The sequence below is a fragment of the Scyliorhinus canicula genome, chromosome 9 (assembly GCF_902713615.1).
Source record: "Scyliorhinus canicula chromosome 9, sScyCan1.1, whole genome shotgun sequence".
NCBI lineage: Eukaryota > Metazoa > Chordata > Chondrichthyes > Carcharhiniformes > Scyliorhinidae > Scyliorhinus > Scyliorhinus canicula.
Genome location: NC_052154.1, coordinates 135,962,443 through 135,984,064, shown reverse-complemented (window position 1 = coordinate 135,984,064; position 21,622 = coordinate 135,962,443). Strand labels below are relative to the sequence as shown.

Genomic DNA, 21,622 nt, shown 5'->3' with positions numbered 1-21,622 from the left:
TTCCGATCGTAGTGCTAGTACAACAGGGAAGAAATTTGCTGTTTTGAGCGTAAAGGCAGCATTAAGGCTGCAACACATGGGGTGAAAAAACAGGTGGAGGTGATTCAAGTCGAGATACATTGGAGGTAGGAAAAATTCCTGCTTCCCCTGGCTCAAAAGCAACAGAGGAATAGGGCATTGGGCCCTTCAACCTATTAATTCAGAGTGATCATGATGGATCAGTATCTTAGCTTCCCCTGCCACCTTGGTTCAATGACCTTCAATTCCCTTGCCTGACAAAAATTTATCAAACTCAGAATTCCACATTTTGGTTACCCTTGTGTGAAGAAGCGGGCACTGGCATCATTTCTGAGCAACCTAACTCTAATTTTAAAGTTTACCCCTGTGTCGAGACTCCCTGCCAGTGGATATCTCCTTTAGTCATTTTAAACATCGCAATTAAAATAATAAATATTAAACTTTTTTTTTGTTGGCAGTTGCTGCTGAGGCTGTAGTGGTTACTGAAGAATCGAGAATGGATCAAACGCTGGGTTCCTCAATATCCAGTTTCGCACAGAGTTCCTAAAATAGACCCCATATTAAGATCTGTAAGGAACCTAAATTCAGTTTTAGGTGGTCAATAGCTTCTACCTGCAAAATAGCTCAACCCTGAAGTCCTTCAGGCATCCTTTGGACCTGGGCTGACGGGACATGTTCCATCCATTTTACACTATTTAAGTTTTCCCAGTGACATCAAATTTCTACTCCAATATTTCCTGACCACAATCTAAAATGACTCCCCAGGTATTGCACCTTGAGCGCTGTGTGATCTCGTCTTGTTTCCCATGGCACACCGATATTGGAGGCTCTTGGATAGGAGCTTTAATTGGCAGTATGACAGTTAATTAATGAATTAAAGCTGAGGGAGTTTGGAATTTTTCTGGCCAGATGGCCTTACTTATTATTTATCATGCAATTCACCATGCTTTTGGCCTGAGTGACACCTGAAAACCGCACCTCATGATCAATGCTATCTTGTGGCAATTAATGCTGAATCACAATCAGTTCCTCGGCGCGATCCTCTGGCCATGCTGCGCCAGGAAAGCATCTCGCCTCGGGGCAGCATGGCCGCTGAAAGGTGGGAGATCCTGCTCCCAGGATCTTCCAGGATCGCAATGCCTTGTGAGATGTTGCAAGGGGAATCTCGCCAACAATGGGCGGGATCACATTTCAGCAAATCTGCATATTAAAGCGAGGCAGAAAACCATACTCTAGTCCAGATTCTCGAGGTACCTGAGGCTTTGGGATTCAATCAGTTTGCCTCAGGTACCTCTGGCAAGTGTTGTTTGGTACTGGCCCCCACAAATGGGGACCAGACGGAACAGCATTCACGGGAGTCTCCAAGGGGATTGGAGGCCCCCGGCTGCATGCCCTTTGGGCAGGGTGGTGCGCTGGCACTGCTGATGCCACCTGGGTACCCTGGCAGTGCCAGCCTGGTAGTGCCACCAAGTTATTCTTTTTGTGGCCTCGGAAGGCGGGATGCCATTTAAAAATGGCACCCCGATCTCTCACTACAACAGGAAGTTCCAGAGAGCAGAGGTCCCCTTTACAAAAAACATTTAGGCCCCTTAGTGAAAGCGAGTTGCGTTGAATAGCCATGTGTTTTTCGGCACTGTGAGTGCTGAGAAACACGCAGCTAAACACGCTTGCTCGGGGACTTTGTTCTCTTTTGGGAAGATTGTGCCCCAATTGTCAGCATTTGGACCAAGGTGAAATAACCCTGCTAGACTTGTTAACAGATAGCATTCAACATAGACAATCTTATTAATCTCAATTGGGTTTAACCAAAGGCCCCAGAGTTGAAAGAAAGGTTTCCTTTACATTGATTAATATAATTGGATGCAGTTTTCATTTATGAAGAAACGAGGGAGTCAGGCTGCTCTGATTTTGAATGAATTTCTTCAGAATTATGTTTGTTTTCCTCATTTGCCATATCAAGGAGGCAACATTAGCACTCAATATAGATGCCATGTATTTATTACTAAGATAAACAATTGAGACTAATTATCGTGTCCTTTATGGTTTGCCTTTCTTGCAGATCCATACGTCAAAGTTTGGCTCATGTACAAAGACAAGAAAGTGGAGAAGAAGAAGACAGTTGTGATGAAGAGGTGTTTAAACCCCATCTTTAATGAGTCTTTTTTGTTCGATGTACCGACAGAGATATTGCGAGAGACGACTATTATAATCACTGTGATGGATAAAGACAAGCTGAGCAGAAACGATGTTATTGGAAAGGTTTGTACAAAATACCAATTGATGTTAAGTGATATATCTTGTCAAATATTGACATCACAGTCTTGGATTCCCGCAAAGTGGGTAGACATTTATCCAATGAGCTGTTCTGAGAAGGGCACTTATGTCCCTGAGCCACTTTGTGTCATTTTAATGTGACCAATTTGACTGCAGTTTGATAATCTACATAATTTGCTTGTCTTAGAATTTGCAACATTCTAAGTTGCTAAGGACATTAAAATGGAAACTTTTTCAGTTGGTTTCCAGCATCAAAACCACTGTCAGCACTCCGTTCTCATAAAAATCCATCCTTGAGCCCTCGAGCCTTGTAAATTACTGTTCATCTCCAAACTTCATGAACCTGTTGTCATCTTCAAAGTACGTGACCATCTTTTACAATGTTATATTTAAATATTTTCAATCAGGTTTTCCTCCCGTCACAGTGTCAAAACAGACTTAAGTTCTCTTCCTGTTGACCATCTATTCCTCCTCGTGCTTTTCCTTTGTTGTTCAGTTCAGTGGAGCTGCCCTCATTTGGTTCTATTGTTAGCTGTGCTACTTATCTATACAATGGTAGCCAGAGAGTGTTTGCCATTAGGCTTCTGTTTCCATTCCCACACTGTTAACTCTTTTGTTTTCAATATTCCACTCATAGAATGTTGTTGTTGTAGGCTGGGCCCATCCCAAATTGCTCTTGAGAAGGTGAGCTGCCTTGGCTCCCATCTCATTTTTATTTATGTGGTGCACTTCCAGAAAATGACCCATTTATCTTGACTTTCATTCTTCTATCCATCAGCCAGTCTTCTATCCAAGCTAATAAATTACCCCTAACTCCATATGATCTAATATTGTGTATTAAGCTTCTGTGTAACACCTTATCAAACACTTTCCGGAAGTCCAGACATACTACATCTACAGGATCCCCATTATCCATTTGACTTGTTACATCTTCAAAGAACTCCAGCAAATTAGTCAAACATCATTTACCCTTCGTAAAACCATGTTGACTCTGATGGATTGTGTTTTGACTTTCGAAATGTCCGTTAACGTGGAGTGCAAAGTACATCTGAAGCTACAATGGTCTTGTGAACACAATAAGTTCCATCTAAGCACAAAAGATGACTGGTCAAATACACTCTGCTCTGAATCCTAAGTGAATGTTTGTGGATGCCTCCTCAGCATCCCCACCCCCCCCCCCCCCCCCCCCCCCCCCCCCACCCCCCCACCCCCGATGATCGTCACATGAGTTTCTAAACTCCACTCCCAAAAAGATGCTTTAAAATGTTCTCTTAAAATAATTACCCCAAGCAATTTTGCATTTCAAAATCCAGACAAGATTTTCCAAATGACTTTTTTAACCAAGCTTCTGCTTCACTTTTAACAGAAAATCCAGTCCAGGATTTTACAACACCTCCTTTTAGATTTCTTAACTGTTTTTACACAAACCCGAGATCCAGCCATCAATGTCCATAGTTATATCAACTTGCGTAAAACAGGCTGTAGTAGACCTCACAAACCAGAAAATCAGTTCAGATAACCTTATGGCATCTCAACCTACTGAAGTTTTTTCTTATAGTATCTTTAATCTCAGTCTTATTGGAAACTTCTCATTTTTCCATTTTCCTTAACTAGCTGCTCCACCAATCTCTGCACTTCTTTTCTTAATTTTTGGTATGGTTTTTCTTCCAGAAAAGCTGAGAGAGTAGTTCCCTTTCTAGCCTTCAAAACCAACTGCTTTGAGCAGAACTGTGAGAGTTACCTTCTCTTTTTCTACCTACCTTCAACTGGAATCAAACTAAAAACTTGAAAGTGTTTCTACTTTACAAGGCCCTAGTTGCTAAGCAACCCCCGCATGTTATGCCTTTTATTTATTCTCCACACCATAGCCCCCTCTAACCACAATAGAAATTGAGTTGTAACTTACCCCCCCCCCCCCCCCCCCCCCCCCCTCACACACACACACACGGACACAAACACCTTTGTCTAGCATGAATCTAATTACAGGTTTTACCCTTCCAGACACAGGAATATTAAATTAAACCCACTTAAAACTATACCTTATTTCTAATATTTACCAATACAAATGTCAATGCCTTAAAACAACCTCGGCTTTCCTAATTGTCACCATCAAACTCACCGATGTTGTACTTTACAGCCGCCTGCCCTCCACCATCTATAGACATCAACTTATTTTCTAAAATTTCTCCCCTATCCTATGCTGTGCCACCTTCCATTGACCTAGTGACACTATCACCGATACTGTATGCCAGCCTACACATAGCAGAGCCCAATTAGCAGAAATTAAATGATTTCTGAATGATCAGTAGTATTGGATGAGGGGCAAATACAGGTGCCATGCAAACGGAGAGGGTGAAGACATCCCACAGATAGCACCTGCCAAATTCCAGCACAGTCTCAATACAATGGAATTTTCCGGTCCTGCCAGCAGTAGGTTTCATGGCCAGTGGGAGCAGAAAATTCAGAGAGAGACCAAATGTCAGAGTTGCGCTGGTAGGAAATCAATTCTGAATTTTCCCCTTACCACTTTCATGGTGGACTTTTGAGAGAAGCTAGTTTCCTGACTATCCATATCGGGTATTAGTATATCATGAATACTCGTGAAAAACAATGCTCCACTGAACGATGCTTCCCCCTCCCAATTACGTGTCACGCCAGTTGGAAGTTGAACTGGTCTGAATCTCGACCTGATACAAGTGGTGTACAACTGTGCACTCTCACTTCGCTTTGGACTTTTGAAGTGAGTGAAACATTCAAAGCCTTCCTGTCGTAACAGTGATGCTCTGTGTTCTCAGCAATGCCAGTGTGACACCACAATGCTGGGGCGGTAGGGTTGGTTCTCCATACTCTGGGAGGACAACATGCACTGCGGGACTCAGGTAGAGCTGTATTCTGTAACAGGGAGCAGCATTGCAATTGGTGGGATGGTGTAAATGTTGATAGAAAGATGGATCAATGAGATATGGTGGGGATGGAGAAGAGCAGGGAGAATGACGAGACTTGAGGGACAATAGAGTATGGCGGGGTTGGGTATGGTGGGAAAGCTGTCGCCTGACATGGAAGACTAGAACTCAGACACAGAAGACAGTAGATGAAAATTGTTGGTGGGAGAGAATCTCGAAAAAAACACTCAACGCTCAGGGCTGGTCCTCACATCAAACGGTTTATTTCACCAGAGGGGAGATGGCATCTGTTAAAGACCCAGACCGTCTCTCCACCGAACAAAAGAAAACATCCATTCTTATACATTTTTCTAAACAGCTACACAGCCCATTTCGGCTGGACTTTGTTCAAGAATATTGATTATAGATTACTTACATATCCAATTAAATTTGACATTACGTAATGTGGATTGGTACCTTACCAGCCCCTGACTTCATGAAGAGGTCACTCATACTAACTTTCTTTGTCTGCATCTGGAGCCCTTGGGCTGGCAAGGATTCATAACGCTCCTTGTTCTGTGGAGCTGTTATTACTCACTGGTGAAATACTCCCTAGATTCTCCCATGTCTGTTTCCCATTCAATCCCTTAATATCAATAATCCTTGTCTCGCTGACTATCTCTGCTGTCTGTAATTAAATGATGTTGTTTATAACAGTTTGCAACTTAACCGAGCTAATGTTTGTTCAGGAATGTGGCTAATTCAGCTAAAAGCCATTTTGTGTCTTTCGGATTGTCAGCTCAGCTAACAGCCATTTTGAGTAGCTTTTAATTGTGTGTCCGTCCTTTCTGATATTTGTAATCATTAATTTATAAATTCACACGCATTGTTTATACGCTATCTATTCCTGCAAATTGCCTCTTATACAAGCATCTAAGCAAGTAGGTACCTTTTGTCCAAAAACGTTCCTTCTAAATCTGACTTAAACAGGAATCAAACTATATGAATAGAAGGGGAGGGGATGGAAGCAACTCTGAAATTGTGTTGGGGGAGGGTGAAAAGAGTTGCTTGTGTTGTGTCAACATGACATTAAAGGGATGGGTTGCACAGAGACTCATGGGACTGGAAGGGAGACCGTGTTATGATCAGCCATGAAGGAATGGGAGAGCTCAATGAAAGGCAATAAGAGGGTGGTAGGAGGGAAACAGCTTGCACAGATACTCATGGAGGAGTAGAAGGGAGATGGTGTTGTGATCATCCAATTAGTCATGAAAGACAGGTCTGGAGCCAAGTGATCGGAGTGAGAGATGAAAGAGATTGGTATTTGTGGACCTCAATCAGAATGAGAGTCTAAATGGAGTCCTGAGGCTTTATGGGTCATGCTGTAGGGCTATGCATGGCACACACAGCATAGTCCCGCTACAGGGAGGGACAAGGCCTGTGTGCTCAATTGGGATAAAGCCAGATGTGATCATGGTCTTACAGTCAGTGGCCATGAAGCGGTCTGGCTTGGTACTGGAATGCAGGTGGGTTGGTCATGATTATGGGAGGCAACTGCAGCCTATAAATAGGGGAAAAAGTCTCCCAGGGGGATTCTCCTATGTATGTGACAGTGCACATAGCTTTGAGAGAGGAGGTTCCAGGAAGATTGGAAGGATCCAAACACTATCGGGGGTTATTAAATCTGAAACTAGAAAATATTCTGCATAGAGGGGTCAGAACCAGTGTGGAATGAGCCCAAAGCTGGACTATGGGGTCCTTTCAGGGGCACTCTCAAACTGCAAAGCATTTCAACTCTAAAATAGAGTCAGAGCTGAGGGAAAAAAAAGAGGAAGAATTCCTTGAGAAAGTGCAATTGGAGCCACTGCCTTTTGTTGTGTTTTAACTTGAGTCACTGGCTTCACAATATAGTTGCTCCATTTGAACATTAACGGAGAGGTAGGTGAGAATGGAAAACGCAGGCAACCATTAAGGAAGCCCAGATATTGCATCTGCCAGCTCATCAATTGTGGTGAATTATAAACCTAGTAATGCACACTGTGTTGAATCATATGTATTGTGTACTTGTGGGCTCTGTATACGAGCCGTTGCGCGGCTCTGCCCATAGGGGGAGATGAGGAGTTTGTACTGGGCTCCACCCTTGGCTCCGCCCATGGCTCAACCATGGCTCCTCCCACTAACCTCAAGTATAAAGCTCTGCAGTCGTGAGCCTGCTGCCAGTTCATCTCGTCGCAGGCAGGCTCAGTTGTAAGACTATTAAAACCACTGTTCACCTCCAATCACGTGTCTTGTGAATTGATGGTCTCATCAATTTAGTAGTCTTAGGAAACTTGAAGACAACGACTATGGAATCAGCCCTCAAACCTGACCGACTAGAACTCGACCCGCAGGCTGCAGAGGCGAAATAAATCTTTCTACACTGGCTCAGATGTTTCAAGGCCTACTTGGCTGAATCAATCACTTCAGAAACTACGGAGGAGCAGAAACTCAGCCTACTGCACGCAAGGGTGAGCCACCGTATCTCTACTCAACTTAACAGTACTTCCTCGTATACGGAGGCCCTGGCCATGCTCGATCGAATGTATGTGAGGCCCATCAACGAGGTCTACGCGCGCCATATTTTTACGACCCGCCGCCAGCGCCCCGCGGAGTCGCTGGACGAATTCCTGCGGGATTTAAAAGCCTTAGCTCGGGACTGCAATTATCAAGCTGTATCAGCCGCCCAACATATGGAGCTCGCTGTCCGAGATGTATACGTGGCAGGGCTCAGGTCCAACTATGTGCGCCAGCGGTTGCTTGAAAAGGGGGCCCAGAACTTGGAGGACACTGTAGAGCTAGCTACAACCATGGAGGTCTTATTCCGCAGCCTCACTTCATTCCCCACGGACCAAGCGACCCCGTCCTGGGCCCCCGACCAGCGACTGCCCCAGGCCTGCGCCGCGCGGCCACCCACCCACTACGCAACTCCAGTGTGCCATTTTTGTGGGCAGCCCCAACACCCACGGCAGCACTGCCCGACCCGCAACGCGACCTGCAGCAGCTGTGGTCGCAAAGGACACTATGCCCGGGTCTGCCTGGCGAAGAAACTCCAAACTCTCCCACAGCCCAGAGCACTCACTTCCCAAACTCGCAGGCCTGCAGGCTCCGAAATGCTGCAGCCTGTATGCCGACTCCGCCCCCACCCGACACGTGCAACTCAAGGGGGCCGACATCTTAGCAATCCTCCTCCACGCGGCCGGCCACATGCGACTCATGGGGGCCGCCATCTTGGGCGCCATCTTCCTCGCCGCCCGCCACGTGTGATCCACGGGGGTGGCCATCTTGGGATCCTTCCTCTTCAACCTCTGAAACTCACCTCGGAGAATACGACCTCAGCAGACAGTCATCACGGGGCCACTCCAGCACAGCTGATCGAGCCGCCGACTACCCGCCACTCAGCGCGGTCGCGTTGGACCAGTCGCGTCTGAAACACCTCCGCAACTCGGTGCTGACCATTAAAATCAACGGGTACAGGGCACCGTGACTCTTCGACTCCGGGAGCACCGAGTGCTTCGTACACCAAGATCTGGTAAGACGCTGTTCGCTCCCTATTTTCCCTGCATGGCAAACTATCTCCCTCGCTTCGGGCTCACACTCTGTTCACCTCCAAGGGCGCACCGTCGTGACCCGAACGATTCAGGGCGCCAGCTACTCGACCTTCCAGCTATACGTACTCCCCGAACTCTGCGCCCCACTCTTACTGGGACTCGACTTCCAGTGGAACCTCAAAAGCCTCACATACAGCTTCGTCGGGCCCCTACCGCCACTCACTATCTGCAGTCTAGCGACGCTAAAAATCGACCCCCCTCCACTCTTTGCTAACCTCACTCCGGACTGCAAACCTGTAGCCACTCACAGCAGGTGGTACAGCCTGCAGGACAGGGTGTTTATCAGAACCGAGGTCCATAGGCTCCTACGTGAGGGGGTCATAGAGGCCAGTAATAGCCCCTGGAGAGCTCAGGTGGTGGTCGTCAAGACCAGGGAAAAATTCCGAATGGTAGTGGACTATAGCCAAACCATTAATCGGTTCACGCTCCTCGATGCGTACCCCCTTCCCAGGATTGCAGACATAGTGAAAGCACCGCATTTTCTCCATGGTGGATCTGAAGTCTGCATACCACCAGCTCCCAATCCACCCTGGAGGACCGCCACTACACGGCGTTCGAGGCAGATGGCCGCCTCTTCCATTTCCTCCGGGTTCCCTTTGGCGTCACGAATGGGGTCTCGGTGTTCCAACGAGCAATGGACCGAATGGTGGACCAGTACGGACTGCGGGCCACGTTTCCGTACTTGGATAACGTCAACATCTGCGGCCATGATCAGCAGGACCACGACGCTAACCTCCATCGATTTCTCCAAACTCCCCAGAAACTTAACCTCACGTATAACACGGAGAAATGCATTTTCCGCACGACTAGGCTAGCCATCCTCGGCTATGTCGTGGAAAACGGAGTCCTGGGCCCCGACCCGGACCGTATGCGCCCCCTCATGCAACTCCCTCTCCCTCATTGTCCCAGGGCCCTCAAAAGGTGCCTGGGATTCTTCTCATATTATGCCCAGTGGGCCCCTCAGTATGTGGATAAAGCTCGTCCACTATTTAAGGCAACACTCTTTCCTCTGTCAGCTGAGGCTCGCCAGGCCTTCACCTGCATCAAGGAGGACATCGCCAAAGCGGCCATGCGGGCAGTGGATGAATCCGTCCCCTTTCAGGTGGAGAGAGACGCTTCAGAGGTCGCTCTCGCAGCCACACTAAATCAGGCAGGGAGACCAGTCACCTTTTTCTCCCGAACTCTCTCCGCTTCAGAACTTCGACACTCCTCAGTCAAAAAGGAAGCACAAGCCATTGTGGAGGCTATACGACACTGGAGGCACTACCTCGCAGGTAGGAGGTTCACCCTCATCACCGACCAAAGATCGGTTGCCTTCATGTTTGACAACTCAGAAAGGGGCAAAATTAATAATGATAAAATCCTTCGGTGGAAGATCGAACTCTCCATCTACAAGTACGATATTATGTATCGACAGGGGAAGTTCAACGAGCCCCCAGATGCCCTGTCCCGCGGCACGTTCGCCAGCGCGCAAGACGACCGCCTGAAAGCTATCCACAATGACCTCTGCCACCCGGGGGTCACCCGACTCGCTCACTACATCAAAGCCCGAAATCTGCCTTTCTCCACCGAGGAGGTAAAAGCCATCACCAGGGATTGCCCGATCTGCGCGGTGTGCAAACTGCACTTCTATAGACCAGACAAGGCCCACTTGGTAAAGGCTTCCCTTTGAACGCCTGAGCATCAATTTCAAAGGGCCACTCCCCTCGACCAATCGGAATGTGTACTTCCTGAACGTCATTGACGAGTTCTCCCTCTTCCCCTTTGCTATCCCGTGCCCCGATATGACCTCCCACACAGTCATCAGAGACCTGCACAGTATCTTCACCCTGTTTGGTTTCCCCAGCTATGTATACAACGACAGGGGTTCATCCTTCGTGAGCGATGAGCTGCGTCAGTACCTGCTCGACAAGGGCATCGCCTCGAGTAGGACTACCAGCTATAACCCCAGGGGCAACGGGCAGGTGGAGAGGGAGAACGCAACGGTCTGGAAGACTGTCCTACTGACCCTCCGGTCCAGGAATCTCCCGACCTCCCATTGGCAGGAGGTCCTCCCCGACGCGCTCCATGCTATTAGGGTCCCTCCTATGCACAGCCACCAACCAGACCCCTCACGAACGTCTATTTGTTTTTTCTAGGGGCACTACCACAGGGATTTCGCTCCCAGCATGGCTGAAGACACCGGGCCCGGTTCTCCTCCGGAAGCACGTCCGGGCACACAAAATTGACCCACTCTTGAGAGAGTGCTGCTACTCCACTCGAACCCCCAATACGCTTTCATCGAATACCCTGACGGCCGTCAGGACACTGTTTCCCTCCGGGACCTGGCGCCTGCAGGATCCAATCCCACCACTACTACCGCCGAGGTACCCCTCACACTACATCCGGCACAACCCTCCGCGCCCTGCGCCCCCGCTCCTACAGGTTCACTGCCTGTGCCCCACGCCTATGGGTTTCCGGCGCTTCCCGTCGCCAGTCGAACCAGTCGGGTATGAAGCTCGGACCGAATCACCCCCGGAGTCTACCATCGTACCCTCACCGGCCGTCATCACCCAGCCACCCGAAGAGGCTGCAACCCCGGTACTTCGCCGATCCCAAAGGACGACTTGGCCGCCGGACCGGCTCAATTTGTAGACCCATCACCCCCTCCGGACTTGATTTTTTTTACAGGGGGTGAATGTGGTGAATTATAAGCATAGTCATTCACACTGTGTTGTATCATATGTATTGTGTCCTTGTGGGCTCTGTGTACGAGCCGTTGCGCGGCTCTGCCCATAGGGGGAGATGAGGAGTTTGCACTGGGCTCCACCCTTGGCTCCGCCCATGGCTCCTTCCACTAACCGGAAGTATAAAGCTCTGCAGTCGTGAGCCTGCTGCCAGTTCATCTTGTCGCAGGCAGGCTCAGTTGCAAGACTATTAAAACCACTGTTCACTTCCAATCACGTGTCTTGTGAATTGATGGTCTCAACATCAATGAAAGCCTCGAATGTGCTTTCTCCAATTGGTATGATTACAGGCCAAAGGGCATCCAGTCATTGTTGAAGTGCAAGTTGAGCTTAGTCAGTATGCCAGATCAGAAACTGCAGGAGTGCCTTTGATGAGGTGGCACATTTCATGAATGTGTCCAAAGCTCTCCCAATCTCAGTGGAATTAAGATGTCAAGATGGGCAGCACGGTAGCACATGTTAGATAGCACAGTAGCTTCACAGCACCAGGGTCGCAGGTTCGATTCCCGGCTTGGGTTACTGTCTGTGCGGAGTCTGCATGTTCACCCGTGTCTGTGTGGGTTTCCTCTGGATGCTCTGGTTTCCTCCCACAGTCCACAATGTGCAGGTTAGGTAGATTGACTATGTTCCATTGCCCTTAGTGTCCAAAAAGGTTAGGTGGGGTTACTGGGTTATGGGGATAGGCTGGAGGTGTGGGCTTAGGTAGGGTGCTCTTTCCAACGGCCAGTGCATACTAGAAAGGCCTCCTTCTGCACTGTAAAGTGTATGATAATCTATGAAGTATCAGGGTCGGTATCTTGGTTACCTAGATCTGTGAGTTTGTGCCTCAGCTGCAAGGCTCTATCAGCGAAAAGCCAGTAGCGCAGACGTAGCTCTATGGCATGACGGTGAGTTTCTGCTCATGAGTGTAAAGTGTACTATATTTGCCCAATGTTCATTAATCTGTTGCAACTATCAGTCCACAGAGAAGGAGGATTGAATAATGGAGCCTCCACTTGTGCTGTCGTAAAGATGGCAATGACTGATTGAGAAGGGTCTGGCATCCATAACTATGGACTTTCCTATCTAGAGATGAGTGAAAGCTAAGGCTGCGGACTACGGTGCTTGGCAAGAGTTGTGGTGGATCATATCGCCTACATTTTGTGGGATGAGCTAACGTCCCATGGACTGGGAGGACGTCCTTTGCTCTTGCCCCTGAAGGTCACTGCCACAGACAATTTGTTTTGCCGGCAGATCTTTCCAAGGATCCAAAAGGAACCTAAAAGGCATCTCTGCCTTCAACACATAAATATATCAAGGAGGTGGCAAATGTCCTCTACAGTAAGGCTCATCATTATGTGACGTTCTTACACAATTAAGCTACCTAGGCTGCTAGATATCTGGGTTTTGCAGCTATCTCAGGCTTCCCTAGAGTACAGGGTGTAATCAATTGCACATGTCGCTTTGAGAGCTCCATGGCAGCAGCCCCGATGTTCATTAACAGAAAAGGATTCCACTCCCTGAATGTTTTTTTTTTAAATAATTTTTATTCAAATTTTTGCATAATATAAACAACAAAAAGACAGAATTTTTTTTTTACAAAGAACAGAAAGAACAGTCCCCCCCCCCCCCCCCACCCCCCACACCCGCCAGAGACAGCGGCAACATGTCCCACCTCTTAAACTCCTCCTCCATTTGCTCCACCAGCCTTGTAAGGTTAAGCTTATGCAAGGCCCCCAGCTCCTGGCCACCTGGACCCCCAAGTACCTGAAGCTCCTCTCCGCCCTTTTCAATGGGAGCCTACCAATCCCCCCCCTCCTAGTCCCCGGGTGTACCACAAACAGCTCGCTCTTCCCAAAGTTGAGCTTGTACCCCGAAAAGTCCCCAAATTCCCGGAAAATCCTCATCACCTCTGGCATTCCCCCCACCGGGTCCGCCACATACAACAATAGGTGCTCGGTGCTCCTCCCCACCCCGCACCAGCCCCCTCCCTTTCCTCGACTCTCTCAGCGCCATAGCCAGGGGTTCAATTGCCAGCGCAAAAAGTAGGGGGGGACAAGGGACACCCCTGCCTCGTCCCTCGGTGTAACTGAAAATACTCCGACCTCCTCCTAATCATGGCCACGCTCGTCATCGGGGCCTCATTTAACAGCCTCACCCAACTGACAAGCCCCTCCCCAAACCCGAACCTTTCCAGCACCTCCCACAAGTACCCCCACTCAACCCTATCAAAGGCCTTCTCCGCGTCCAGTGCCACCACTATCTCCGTCTCCCCTTCTACCGCCAGCACCATTATAACATTCAAGAGACTCTGTATGTTAGTGTTCAGCTGCCTCCCCCTCACAAACCCCGTTTGATCCTCATGGATAACCTGCGGCACACAGTCCTCTATCTTCGTGGCTAAGATCTTTGCCAACAGCTTGGCGTCCACACTCAAGAGTCAGATCGGCCTGTACGACACACACTGCTGGGGATCCTTGTCCCGCTTAAGAATCAAGGAGATCAGTGCCCGAGACATCGTCGGGGGCAAAGCCCCCCCCCCTCCCTTGCCTCGTTAAAGGTCCTAACCAACAGGGGGTCCAACAGGTCTGCATACATCTTATAAAATTCAACCGGGAACCCATCCGGCCCCGGCGCCTTCCCCGACTGCATGTTCCCTATCCCTTTAACCAGCTCCTCCAGCTCAACTGGTGCCCCCAGCCCCTCCACCTGTCCCTCCTCCACCCTTGGGAATCTCAGCCGATCCAAAAAGTGCCCCACCCCCCCCCCTCCTCCACAGGGGGTTCGGACCGATACAGTTTCTCGTAGAAGTCCCTAAAGACCCTATTGATGTCTACCCCCCTTCACACCATATTTCCTCCCCGATCCTTAACTCCACCAATCTCCCTAGCCCCATCCCGCTTACATAGAACATAGAACAGTACAGCACAGAACAGGCCCTTCGGCCTTCAATGTTGTGCCGAGCAATGATCACCCTACTCAAACCCACGTATCCACCCTATACCCGTAACCCAACAACACCCCCCTTAACCTTACTTTTTAGTACACTACGGGCAATTTAGCATGGCCAATCCACCTAACCCGCACATCTTTGGACTGTGGGAGGAAACCGGAGCACCCAGAGGAAACCCACGCACACACGGGGAGGACGTGCAGACTCCGCACAGACAGTGACCCAGCCGGGAATTGAACTTGGGACCCTGGAGCTGTGAAGCATTTATGCTAACCACCATCCTACCGTGCTGCCCATAACGGTGCTGGTGTGCCAGCATCCTGCTCGCCTTCTCCCCATATTCATACACCGCACCCTGTGCCTTCCTCCACTGAACTTCCGCCTTTCTGGTGGTCAACAAGTCAAACTCAGCCTGAAGGCTGCGCCGCTACCGCAACAATCCCTCCTCCGGGGCCTCCGCATATCTCCTGTCCACCCTCACCATCTCCCCCACCAATCTCTCCCTCTCTCTCCGCTCCCTTCTCTCCCAGTATGTTCGAATGGAGATCAACTCCCCCCGAACCACCGACTTCAGCGCCTCCCAGACCGTCCCCACTCGGACCTCCCCATTATCGTTGGCCTCCAGATACCTCTCGATATATCCTCGGACCCGCCCACCCACCTCCTCGTCCGCCAGCAGCCCCACCTCCAAGCGCCAAAGCAGGCGCTGGTCCTTCTCCTCCCCCAGCTCAAAGTCCACCCAGTGCGGGCATGGTCAGAAATGGCTATCGCCGAATATTCAGCATCTTCCACCCTCGCAATCAGCGCCCTACTCAGAATGAAAAGATCAGTCCAGGAGTAAGCCTTATGCACATGGGAGAAGTATGAAAATTCCCCGGCCCTCGGCCTCGCAAACCTCCATGGATCCACCCCTCCCATCTGGTCCATAAACCCCCTCAACACCTTAGCCGCCGCAGGCCTCCTACCCGTCCTGGAACTGGATCGATCCAGTGGCGGATCCAGCACCGTGTCGAAATCCCCCCCCATTATCAGGCCCCCCGCCTCCATATCTGGAATCCGGGCCAACATGCGCCGCATGAAACCTGCATCGTCCCAATTCGGGGCATATACATTGACCAGCACCACCCGCTCCCCTTGCAGCTTGCCACTCACCATCAAGTACCTCCCGCCACTGTCTGCCACCAAATTCGATGCCTCGAACGATACCCTCTTCCCCACCAGGATCGCCACCCCCCGATTTTTTGCATCCAGCCCCAGGTAATGGGCTGCAATAATAATCTTTATTCGTGTCACAAGTAGGCTTACATTAACACTGCAATTAAGTTACTGTGAAAATCCTCTAGTCCTGTGCCCGTTAGGTTACACTGAACATAGAACATAGAACGATACAGCGCAGTACAGGCTCTTCGGCCCACGATGTTGCACCGACATGGGAAGTCAAAAACTAAAGGCCATCTAACCTACACTATGCCATTATCATCCATATGCTTATCCAATAAACTTTTAAATGCCCTCAATGTTGGCGAGTTCACTACTGTTGCAGGTAGGGCATTCCACGACCTCACCACTCTTTGCGTAAAAAACCTACCTCCGACATCTGTCCTATATCTATTACCCCTCAATTTAAGGCTATGTCCCCTCATGCTAGCCACCTCCATCCGCGGGAGAAGGCTCTCACTGTCCACCCTATCTAACCCTCTGATCATTTTGTATGCCTCTATTAAGTCATCTCTTAACCTTCTTCTCTCGAACGAGAACAACCTCAAGTCCATCAGCCTTTCCTCATAAGATTTTCCCTCCATACCAGGCAAAATCCTGGTAAACCTCCTCTGCACCCGTTCCAAAGCTTCCACGTCCTTCCTATAATGAGGCGACCAGAACTGTACGCAATACTCCAAATGCGGCCGTACCAGAGTTTTGTACAGCTGCAACATGACCTCATGGCTCCGGTACTCAATCCCTCTACCAATAAAGGCCAACACACCATAGGCCTTCTTCACAACCCTATCAACCTGGATGGCAACTTTCAGGGATCTATGTACATGGACACCGAGATCCCTCTGCTCATCCACACTGCCAAGAATTTTACCATTAGCCAAATATTCCGCATTCCTGTTTTTCTTTCCAAAGTGAATCACCTCACACTTCTCTACATTAAACTCCATTTGCCACCTCTCAGCCCAGCTCTGCAGCTTATCTATGTCCCTCTGTAACCTGCAACATCCTTCCACACTGTCTACAACTCCACCGACTTTAGTGTCGTCTGCAAATTTACTCACCCAACCTTCTGTGCCCTCCTCTAGGTCATTTATAAAAATGACAAACAGCAACGGCGCCAGAACAGATCCTTGTGGTACGCCACTCGTAACTGAACTCCATTCTGAACATTTGCCATCAACCACCACTCTCTGTCTTCTTTCAACTAGCCAATTTCTGATCCACATCTCTAAATCACCCTCAATCCCCAGCCTCCGTATTTTCTGCAATAGCCGACCGTGGGGAACCTTATCAAACGCTTTACTGAAATCCATATACACCACATCAACTGCTCTACCCTCGTCTACCTGTTCAGTCACCTTCTCAAAGAACTCGATAAGGTTTGTGAGGCATGACCTACCCTTCACAAAACCATGCTGACTATCCCTAATCATATTATTCCTATCTAGATGATTATAAATCGTATCTCTTATAATCCTCTCCAAGACTTTACCCACAACAGACGTGAGGCTCACCGGCCTATAGTTACCGGGGTTATCTCTACTCCCCTTCTTGAACAAAGGGACCACATTTGCTACCCTCCAGTCCTCTGGCACTATTCCTGTAGCCAATGATGACATAAAAATCAAAGCCAAAGGCTCAGCAATCTCTTCCCTGGCTTCCCAGAGAATCCTAGGATAAATCCCATCAGGCCCCGGGGACTTATCTATTTTCACCTTGTCCAGAATTGCCAACACTTCTTCCCTACGCACCTCAATGCCATCTATTCTAATAGCCTGGGTCTCAGCATTCTCCTCCACAACATTATCTTTTTCCTGAGTGAATACTGACGAAAAGTATTCATTTAGTATCTCGCTTATCTCCTCAGCCTCCACACACAACTTCCCACCACTGTCCTTGACTGGCCCTACTCTTACCCTAGTCATTCTTTTATTCCTGACATACCTATAGAAAGCTTTTGGGTTTTCCTTGATCCTACCTGCCAAAGACTTCTCATGTCCCCTCCTTGCTCGTCTTAGCTCTCTCTTTAGATCCTTCCTCGCTTCCTTGTAACTATCAAGCGCCCCAACTGAAACTTCACGCCTCATCTTCACATAGGCCTCCTTCTTCCTCTTAACAAGAGATTCCACTTCTTTGGTAAACCACGGTTCCTTCGCTCTACCCCTTCCTCCCTGCCTGACTGGTACGTACTTATCAAGAACACGCAATAGCTGTTCCTTGAACAAGCTCCACATATCCAGTGTGCCCAACCCTTGCAGCCTACGTCTCCAATCTACACATCCTAAGTCATGTCTAATGGCATCATAATTGCCCTTCCCCCAGCTATAACTCTTGCCCTGCGGGGTATACTTATCCCTTTCCATCACTAACGTAAAGGTCACCGAATTGTGGTCACTGTTACCAAAGTGCTCACCTACCTCCAGATCTAACACCTGGCCTGGTTCATTACCCAAAACCAAATCCAATGTGGCCTCGCCTCTTGTTGGCCTGTCAACATATTGTGTCAGGAAACTCTCCTGCACACATTGTACAAAGAACGACCCATCTAATGTACTCGAACTATATCTTTTCCAGTCAATATTTGGAAAGTTAAAGTCTCCCATAACAACTACCCTGTTACTTTCGCTCTTTTCGAGAATCATCTTCGCCATCCTTTCCTCTACATCCCTAGAACTATTAGGTGGCCTATAGAAAACTCCCAACAGGGTGATCTCTCCTTTCCTGTTTCTAACCTCAGCCCATACTACCTCGGAAGAAGAGTCTCCATCTAGCATCCTTTCCGCCACCGTAATACTGTCCTTGACTAGCAGCGCCACACCTCCCCCTCTTTTGCCCCCCTCTCTGAACTTACTAAAACACCTAAACCCCGGAACCTGCAACAACCATTCCTGTCCCTGCTCTATCCATGTCTCTGAAATGGCCACAACATCGAAGTCCCAGGTACCAACCCATGCTGCCAGTTCCCCTACCTTATTTCGTATACTCCTGGCATTGAAGTAGACACACTTCAAACCACCTACCTGAACACTGGCACTCTCCTGCGAAGTCAAATCTGTGCTCCTGACCTCTATACTCTCAATCTCCCGTACCCCAAAACTACAATCCAGGTTCCCATGCCCCTGCTGAATTAGTTTAAACCCCCCCAAAGAGCACTAACTGAGGGAGAACTCAGAATGTCTAATTCACATAACAAGCATGCCTTTTGGGATTATGGGAGGAAAGCGGAGCACCCGGAGGAAACCCACGCAGACACAGGGAGAACATGCTAATACACGGGGAGACAGTGAACCAAGCCAGGTATCGAACGCGGGTCCCTAGCGCAATGAAGCAACAGTGCTAACCACTGTGCTACCATGCCGCAAAACCCGCCTGCCACCCCACAGTCTCCGGAATGGAAAATTTTGCCTGTAATTTTCTAATGTTCAACCTTGGGTGTAGCGAGAAAAGAGGGATATACAGTCATATCTTTAACATTCGATTTAGCATAGGCCTACTTTTATATGTTCCACTTTAAAATGATCTGACCCAAGGCTGTTCACCAGTCCACCAAATAGGCTAACATGGTTTTTATTTTTGACTAAGCCACTTTGTTATTACTCCCTTTGAATATAATGTGTGCAGTACGAGTTAGAACTAGGCAGACCTTTCCATGTACAAAATGAATACCTTTAAAGTGGCATGACTTTTGAATGTATATCCCATTGGTTCTTGATCAGAAAAATGCGACATTATTTGTCTTTAGGAAGAGGCTGAAAGAGAATACCTATCAAGGCCACCGCTGGTCATCTCTTCAATCCAGAAAACTCAACAGTGGTCGACTTACTCTTGCTTCAAGTTAGATCACGCATATAGAGGATGTCTCTCTATGTTTTCAGCAGATCGGGTTCAAATTTAGAACTTAAACAAATGACTAGCTGTTTAATGATGTTAAACTGACTTTCGATTTTTGTCTGCTCAGATATACTTGTCTTGGAAGAGTGGACCGGGAGAAGTCAAGCATTGGAAGGATATGATTGGGCGGCCACGGCATAATGTGGCTCAGTGGCATCAACTTAAGGCATGATTATTCACCAAATCAAAAGAGAGGGAAAAACAACTGACGTAAGAAGAGAAGAAAACATCTGATTAACCGTGACATTTTAAGTATGCACAATGAAGCACGTGGAGTGAAGTCATCAATCACTCAGTCAACACTCTGGGAGCCCAGCAGCCAATCCATATGCCATGGACTGAATAGCATTGAGCTGCCAGGAACATTTTTTTTAGTCACGAGCTCATATCCACCCAGTGCTTCAACACCGCCCCCCCCCCCCCCCCCCCCCCCCACCCCTTAAAAATCCCCACATATTTTGGTAGTGGCACAATTCATTCTGTGTCTGAGGAGTCTGTGGCCAGTTGTCACGTGGCTTAGATTTTAGTTTTTATTTTCCTGTGTGACAAAAAAAAAGCAAACCGTTCTTCCAGTAGTGAAGGAAGTCGCTGCATCGACAAAAAAACTTGTACTTTTCTTTTTCTGGAATAAGCTGACATTTGTATTGTTCCGGTGCAGGTGTAGATGCTGGCGGTTCTAAAGGCACCCGTTTCACTTATCTCAAAGTAGTGAGGGAGGAGGGAAAACAAGAAAAACAGGAACTTAAAATCTGTGTGCGTCTCTGTGTGTGTGTTTGTGTGTCTGTAACTATGTAAAGTGTGTTTTTGTGCACACAAAGTAAGTACTCAGCCATGCACTTGTTGCATGGGTGATTTTCTCTGCACTTTTTAAAATGCACAGTTTGGTTATGAAAAATAAGATTTAATGGATTTTTAGAGGTGGTTTTTAAGTGGACAATGTCTGGTTTACACAGTATTTTAACTTGGTTCTTCTTTATCCAGGGCTTATAGACTACCATACTGGAACAAAACAAAAATCCCAAAGGATTTCCATGCAGAAAATCCTAGTGTTGCATACAGTATTGGCCTAGAATTCCAAAAGACAACTGATAGCAATTTTAAAAATTGTATTAAAATTCCTATGAATGTTCTCCAAGGTAACCTTTTAGATCTTTTACATTATAATCAGGTATTCAAAATGGCCATAATTGGCATATTTGGCATAGTTTAATTGGTATGGGGACCTTAAAGGCATTGAACACGGACCTAGAGCTCTCAAAAAATTTAAAGATTCCCTTGTCTCCTTTAATATCGGTTGTCAAAATAACCTAATCACAGTCCGAATAATAGGGGTAGGCTTAAAACTAAAACCCAGTTTTGCAACCAAGGGAATGTGCGATTTGTATGATTCGGTGATATCTAGTATTACATCATGTCATGAGACAGTTAATGGTTAATTGCAGCTTAAGTATGTAGAAATAATGTGTCATTCACTTCATAGCAAAGTAAAGACTGGGCAATAACAAGAGGTGCTCAGGCCTGGGTCACACCTACAGTTCCTCAGACATAGAATTCTCATTTTAAGCCATGCTGTTCGAGGGTGATGACAGGCTGAAGGCAAGTTGAGGAAAAGTGGGCAAGTTGGAGACTCTTGGCTCAGCTGTTGTTACAGACCTGATAAAGCAACTTTTCAAACAGCATGAAATATGAAGTAGGGATTATCGTTACGCTCTCTCCTTTTTCCATTCTTTTCGTAAATGTTGTTCTCCTTGGTGTTTTCGTGCCGAGGAATGGAAAGTCTTTCATTTTGAGCATCAATTCTCTTGTGCCATCTAGGTCAGGTATAATATTCCCTCAACTGTACCAAGTGACCACAGCAAAAAAATTGTCCATTGTTGTAGATTCACATTGGCATGTTCATGAGGGAGGTTTTTTTTGTGGACTCTGCCAGTTTGCTGCCCCAGTTTTATAGAGAATTTTGTGCTATGATCCCATGTCAATAAGATAAAGACAGCCTAAACTTGCTTCACATTGGATCCTGAAGTGGGCAGATAC

General features: G+C 47.9%; 1 protein-coding gene across 6 annotated transcripts in view; it reads left to right on the top strand.

The window, feature by feature from the left end:
* The window catches only part of LOC119971728 (synaptotagmin-7-like), an 883,832-nt gene extending 864,033 nt beyond the window's left edge, over positions 1 to 19,799 (top strand). For all 6 annotated transcript variants that reach the window (XM_038807686.1, XM_038807685.1, XM_038807689.1 and 3 more), the window contains 2 exons: positions 2,078 to 2,277; positions 19,656 to 19,799. In XM_038807686.1, coding sequence (XP_038663614.1) covers positions 2,078 to 2,277; positions 19,656 to 19,760 — 305 coding nt within the window. In that variant the 3' untranslated portion in view covers positions 19,761 to 19,799. The remainder of the gene's footprint in view (positions 1 to 2,077; positions 2,278 to 19,655) is intronic.
* Positions 19,800 to 21,622: the final 1,823 nt, after the last annotated feature.